The sequence below is a fragment of the Nicotiana attenuata genome, unplaced genomic scaffold, assembly GCF_001879085.1.
Source record: "Nicotiana attenuata strain UT unplaced genomic scaffold, NIATTr2, whole genome shotgun sequence".
NCBI lineage: Eukaryota > Viridiplantae > Streptophyta > Magnoliopsida > Solanales > Solanaceae > Nicotiana > Nicotiana attenuata.
In genome coordinates this window covers 1-7427 of record NW_017674486.1, presented here as the reverse complement: position 1 = coordinate 7427, position 7427 = coordinate 1, and the positions used below count along the sequence as shown (strand labels likewise).

Here is a 7427-nt window from a genome sequence, read left to right as displayed (position 1 = left end):
TTCAACATTAGTGATCTTTTCATTCGGATTAAATTATTTTTTCCCTCCAACTTTTTTATTTATCAATCAAACTTCCCTTTTCAATTTTCCCCTCCTGTCTCAAAATAATTTCTAAATGCCTATTTTAAGCTCAAAATGTTATCAAGTATCAACCTTTATATTTTAATTTTTTATATCATGAAATTTTTTCAAGTGAATTATAATTTAGGTAATCAAGCAACTATAAGTTAATAATGTTAAATAATGAAATAAAAGTGTAAAATAAACTTTTTAGAATAATAATAATTTTCTCGATAAAGTAACTCTATTACCAATCAAAACTATAAAAAAAAACTTTATTTGCACGATTGAGAATCTATTTCCAAAAGCATTATTTATTCATACTGGAATAAAAAAATTTTAAAAAAATTAAATTTAATAGATTGACTGTGATGAGTTGAGGACTTTTATTGGAATTCTCTAGCTTCCCTTATTCAGTTAGCTAAATAAAATCTACAATTATCATTTTAAAAACTTGTACTTCTTCTTTAACTTTTCTTTTTAACTCAAACATAATTTTTAAGATAATATCTATATAATTTTTAAAAAAAATTATGTATTTAGATAAGGTACACGCGCAAAGTGCGTACCCTAAAACTAGTACTATATTAAAAGTGGGAAGCTCTTAAGTTAAAAGTTGAATTACTGAAATGCCTTACACTTAAACACTACTCTTATAATATTTTTGTACAAAAATGTAAATATATGTTTTAACCTAACTATCCTATTTGTTTTTTACCTCAATTTTTTACTTTTCTCCCTTTATTTTAANATTGCAGGTCAATCGATTGGAGAACCGGGTACTCAATTAACATTAAGAACTTTTCATACCGGAGGAGTATTCACGGGGGGTACTGCAGAACATGTGCGAGCCCCATCTAATGGAAAAATCAAATTCAATGAGGATTTGGTTCATCCGACACGTACACGTCATGGGCATCCCGCCTTTCTATGTTCTATAGACTTGTATGTAACTATTGAGAGTGAAGATATTCTACATAATGTGAATATTCCACCCAAAAGTTTGCTTTTAGTTCAAAACGATCAATATGTAGAATCAGAACAAGTAATTGCTGAGATTCGCGCAGGAATATCCACTTTGAATTTTAAAGAGAAGGTTCGAAAACATATTTATTCTGATTCAGACGGAGAAATGCACTGGAGTACCGATGTCTATCATGCACCCGAATTTACATACGGTAATGTTCATCTATTACCAAAAACAAGCCATTTATGGATATTATTAGGAGGGCCGTGCAGGTCCAGTCTAGTCTACCTTTCGATCCACAAGGATCAGGATCAAATGAATGCGCATTCTCTTTCTGGCAAGCGAAGATATACTTCTAACCTCTCAGTAACCAACGATCAGGCGAGGCAGAAATTATTTAGTTCGGATTTTTCTGGTAAAAAAGAAGATAGGATTCCTGATTATTCAGACCTTAATCAAATCATATGTGCTGGTCAGTATAATCTCGTATATTCGCCTATTCTCCACGAGAATTCTGATTTATTGTCAAAAAGGCGAAGAAATAAATTCATCATTCCACTACACTCGATTCAAGAACTCGAGAATGAACTAACGCTTGTTTGCTACCTCGTTAAAAACCTTGCTAGGAAAACCCAGTGGGATAAAACCTCAGCTAAGGAAAAAAGAGTGCAACGCGTATCTTACTCCCCCTGATGAAAACATCACTTTACTTTTCGGAAATGACGCATTCCGGTCCCGTATACCAGCTTCTCAAATGCTAGGTTGGTAATGATTCATTGAACAGATCCACCAAATTATCAATCAAATAAATTTGTTGAACGTCTATATCACCAATCTGCTGAAGATCATGTCTGAAAAGAAATTTGGTGAAATGTGCTTTATTTTGTTGCCTTCAATATATCCTTCTTCCAATTGATATAAGCAAACAACATTATCTTCAGTATTATTGGAATCGTCTCTTCAAAGAAAAGTCGCACGTCCTCACATGGAAATAGATTGTTTGAACAACGAACTATGCCCTGCATTTGTATAACCAACAAAACCTTGATAATATTTGTTAGAATAAACAAATCTATATCAAGGATTCCTTTTTGCAATATAATACTAATCATATTTCAATATCTCTTTCAGCTGTTGGGACTATTCGTCCAACTTCATATTTTTCAGAACAAGTCAATTTTCATTGCATATTTTTCATTTGGCCAATCATTTATCTGTCCAAATTCCATGACAGATATGAGCTCAAGATCCTCGTCAATATTAATAATATTGAGCGCTACAATATGTTAACAACATCGTCGACAATCATTTTACATCGGTTCCATCATTGCACAATAAAGACATAACTTATCGAGATCTCATTATTTTCAGGTACCTGAACCTCTCCCATGAGGTCTTATGAAGTGTTATGTCATGGTGCTCTTATATAGCACTTGCCTCCTTATTATGACCATCTTGAACATTTGCTCCTCTCCTTCTTCAAGGAGTTTTATCTTTAGAACCGATTAGTCTATTATGCTTCATGCGTTCCATAGACTATGTCCATCATGGACTTTATTCTATTTGGAACAGTAGCTGAAATATGACATTTAGTTTGGATCAACAAATGTGCATGGAAATATTTTGCAAATGAATTATCACTTGAACTTCAAGTTCATATATATATATATATATATATATATTTAGAGAAAGAAATATTCATTGTACATTACAAAACTACAACTAAAGCATTTAAGTCATTCAAGAGGATTACGAGCAACCTCCTGTGATTTTTTTACATGATAGTTAGATCTATAATTATTTATTTTCCTAATACAATTCATATCTCCTTTCTATTTGTGAAAGAAATATTTGGTTGCCAAGGAAATGGTCGCCCAGATAAACTTTATCTCAAGTACGAATGGAAGCCCGCAGCATGTGAATTGCTCAAGTGCTTATCATCAATTTTTACGTATATCTTATGGTATTTTAATTGCACTAACATCCTCGTAGAATTTCTTTTTCCCTTTTGTCTTTGGACTTCTCTTAACGGATCTGAAGGACTGAATTTTCTGATCAAGATGGTAAAAGGGAAGAGGATAATGTTCGTGGGACTCTTTGAGCCTTTAAGCAATGGCAATCACACACATGCATGTAGCATGTGCAAAAACGAGTTACAGGAAAGGAGCTTATGAGGTTTCATATCCCGAAAATCTATTGTCTGCCGTAGAAATGGTTATGTAGTCATAGTTAATATAACTCAGTTTAATTTAATATCTTAATATCATATTTTAATTAGACATCTTTTACTTCTATTTATTGTGATGCATGTTGATATTCTCTATAATTGTGTCTATATAATATTTGGAGCGCAAAAGTTTGATTTCTAGTGTTATATATGATTGTGCTTCTATTTTTTTTATCCATTGCAAAGACAAAGAAAAATATTTTTATAATTGGATCTGCCATTGGTCCAGTGATCTGATTACGTTGGATCAGGCAAGCAACAAATAATTCTGTGGATCTAAATGGATTTGAGATAGAATTTGAAGACGGTGCACTCTAATAATGCGCAAAGATCCCTATAGTATGGTATTCTTTCTTTTTGGTCTCTTTACGTACAAAATTTGTTGCAGACAAAGGTTACTATTTGAATAATATGTTTCTTAATACAGCCAGGTGCACAATAATTTTCTATAATTATCTGTTGTTTCATGATTCATTCCTATTTTGTGGAATTGACAGATAAATTGTTATCATTATAGCAAAGTATGCTTTTCATAATGGCCAAATACATAGACAACCACTTAAACTTGGCATGAAAATCCATTTTGGCAGCTTATCTTTACCTAATACCTATTGAACACTTTATGCTATTTAAAACTGTGCTTATTAAACACATTAGGTGTCATGGAATATTATGTGTTTCTCACTTTACATTAGGCACGTAAAAATAACTTAGAGATACTTGATGTCTTATAAGTTTGACAAATGTAACTGGGCCCATCTTTCTTCTCTAACTTGGCACCTCCCGGTTGTTTTTCCAGTCGCCAACATTTCCATTGAGCGATGAATAGTTCAGATCCCCTAGGCAACTCCCCAAACTAGCCATAGCTCGTAAACAGTGAAATTCCAATGGGGTTATAACCAATGGTGCATAGGAAATCCACGCAATCCTTCGTGTTCGATATCATATAAACCAGATTCAGATGAAGTGCTCTGTTCGGATCCACGTGCCCAGACTCACGAGAACAGACTAAATTCTTGCTCGTCGCAAGATTTGTAAAGGTTTGTCGGAGTTGTCAACGTTGTAAGCTGTTGTCACGAGGGACGATTTGATATCGCAGATATAATGTTAAATTCCACTCTTCTTTGGCTAATTTCCAAATCGGTTGGCACAATGGATCCGCTCCATCCGGCTCCAATAACGTCAGGTTTATGGATCTCCGATATCACAATTATTTTTTTGAGGCAGACATATACAGAGCTGTCATGGAACTCTAAGGCAACTTATTGTTTGGTTGCAGAAATTTTGTCAGAATTTTTTTGATAAGGAGAACTTGGGATAAAAATAATTTAGTGATGACTGTAGTTGGACAAGAGATAAAACAATGTGTTATATGATTCGGCATACACGTGCAACGCACGTACCGAGAGACTAGTTGGATTAAATTAGACTGACGTCTTTATTGAGCTTTATAAAAGATGAAATGTCTGCAGAAATATATTGGATGAAAGATTCATTAAGGTGTCACTTAATTAGTATGGGTTATTCTAAAATTGGAGAATAAAAGGATTCTGCAACCTTTATGTATGTTGGCAACGAGAAAGAATAACCTTGTGAAATCGATCAAATTCTGTGAGAAGTGTTTGCTTGAGACACAACAGAAGGAGTTTTAAAGAATAAAATAGTTCTAAATTTAAAATGTTTACATGATTAAGCAAACCAAAAGAAATTACATTTCTCTGTAGCAAAATCTTATGTCCGAATCTTCAAAGAGTAGTACATTGATAAATGCGAACAACATAAAAGTAAAACTATTTACATCAAATTTTAACCTTATATACATAATGTAATTTTCCGTCAAAGGGGTTCGTCTTTCCGCCACCCTAACTCCACCCATGAGCTCAACCTACCAGAAATTTCTCAAGCTCAAACACCCAAGATCTTTGGTTAAGAGCAGAGGATGACATCCACGTCCCACCACATTATTGGTGGTTGATTTTCCACTTACACACATATCATGTCTATGAGAAAAGGAATTAATAGATTCATATTTACTTTAGCCCAATATATATATATCATGGATGTCAAACCAGATCATATACTATATGATACTCATCTGAATTCAAAGAAAAATAGAAAGCAAGAAGTTCTTCCAAATCCTTTGATGCCCTCGTATAATTCCCCACTATCATTGACTCCCTGAAATCTTTCTGTGGATCTTTAGATGATTTCACCAATGTAAAACTTTCTGAAACACTACAACTCCTCCTTGAAGAAACACTCTTTCTGCTAACTCCATGAATCCTCCATTTGTTATTCCATACTAGTAGGATTATTAGTTATCACTACTAAAAAAACTTGGAAAAAATTCAGAATTTAATTAATGTAAGGTAGAGCATTAGCAAGTGGTAAAAGTAACATCAACCAATTAAGAACTAGGCCATAGTTAATTAATTAATACTAGCACTACTTCCCAAAATGAGCTAGCACACATAATCTTGAAAACTGAATACTCCAACTAGGCAGCTAAAATAGGGAATCGACGCCAAAATATAATAAGCGAGCGCTATCTCTCTTGAGTTAAAAACAGGAATAACAAAAACTCTGGCAGAACTTTCAGTAGTATTAAGTTTTGGTAGTACTACATAAACTATCAACGGCCATCTTTAATATGTCGACCATATATCCCTAGCTAGTTAAAAACTAGTATTACAGAAACATAAGAAAAATTCAAAATATATTGATAAATCAAAGTATTGTAGTACAGGTTTGTAACTTTATCTAAGAGCTAGCTTGAGATTAAACTACATTATCTAGCAAATATATCCTATAACTAAAAGAAATTGATGGTATCCAGATCGATATCTTCCGCAGAAGCCCAGAATGTAGCATGTTGATTGTCTTCGACTTGGTATTCCATATTCTCTTGATCATCCTTTGCTATAATATCATTCGACGACATCATTCGGTTGTCTTCAGCTTGAACATCTTCTGATTGCAGAACGGAATCAATGTATTCTTCAAGTAAATGGACTTGAACTTCATCCCCCTCATCTACGCAATCTTCAACATACTCCTCATGATCATTCACATCAACAATATCCTCTGGGGAATCCAACAAACCAAGTACATGGTCTCTAACTTGATCTCCCTCTACATATTGGATAATATTATTCTCTTGATCATCCAGCTTTGCTATACCATTCAACCTTATACCATTGTCTTCAACTTGAACATCTTCTTGCAACACGGTGTTGATAAATTCTTCAATATCTCTCATATTCTCATCATTAACTACCTCATCAATATTGTTTCCTTTTTTCTCGTCACCGGGTTTGCCCTTCTTCTTGATCTTACAAATTACGAAACCTTTGTTCTTAATCTCCCTAGCAGCCAGATAACGATCAAACAAAGAGTACTCAGTCATCAACCATTCGCCGTTCACGTTGTTTGACGATTTGTTAGCGGGGATGTACTTCAAACTTTTCACGTATCCCATGAGTCTTCCTTTATCATCAAACACCTCTCGGCCTTTGCTTTGAGGCTTCCAAGTGCCCTTCCCGACAGTTCTTGAAACTCTTTTCCACGTAGGTTTCTCTTTCTTCTGCGGCGTTATGAAGTAACGAGTGTTGTTGTTGTTGTTTCCCTGATCATAAGCTTCGAAAATCTGCCATGGCTCCTTGTCGGCGTAGAGATCCGCCACCGGCATGAGTTCATTCTGAGAGTGAAGTGGCTCGTCTCTCACAAACCCTATTAGATACTTGAGCACTTCCCTGTCCGTCGGATGAAAGCGATGACCCATCGGGCGAGAAAAACACTTAGCCTGAGAATACTCCATTAATGAACACTACTACTGGCGGAAACCCTACTAAGATGTTACTGATGATGGCTATGAATTGTTGGTTAGTTTTGAGGTACTATATACTTATAGCTATCTGGGGGCGTGGAGTTGGATATATAGCTTATTGGAAGCTGCTGATTGGATACAATATATATATACTTTATTGATATTGTGATTCAAATGATTCTTACTTTTGTTTCGCATCACTTCTCTTTCTATTTTCTACCACACCTTATATTATACTTTTACACATTAAAAACAACTTGGAGAAACAAAATAGAATATATTCACGTACACTTATTACGTAATAAAAAGTAAAGAAAATCCATCTAAAAATAAAAAATTCAAGATTT

The 7427-nt window shown here is 34.2% G+C and overlaps 1 protein-coding gene across 1 annotated transcript; it reads right to left on the bottom strand.

Annotated features, from left to right (window-relative positions):
• Positions 1 to 6066: 6066 nt before the first annotated feature.
• Positions 6067 to 7071, bottom strand: LOC109218755 (NAC domain-containing protein 30-like). Its single transcript, XM_019383139.1, has 2 exons — positions 6331 to 7071; positions 6067 to 6156 (listed from the first exon to the last, which is right to left on the bottom strand). Exons 1-2 carry the CDS (start codon positions 7069 to 7071, stop codon positions 6067 to 6069), a joined length of 831 nt encoding a protein of 276 aa, XP_019238684.1.
• Between the last annotated feature and the right edge of the window lie 356 nt (positions 7072 to 7427).

Bases quoted from the DNA above. Each gene is read 5' to 3' on its own strand.
- LOC109218755 (XM_019383139.1), bottom strand. From the start codon at position 7,071: ATGGAGTATTCTCAGGCTAAGTGTTTTTCTCGCCCGATGGGTCATCGC. The intron at 6,157-6,330 runs GTTGATGTGAAT...GATGATCAAGAG, and splicing joins TGGATTCCCCAGAGGATATT to AATATGGAATACCAAGTCGA.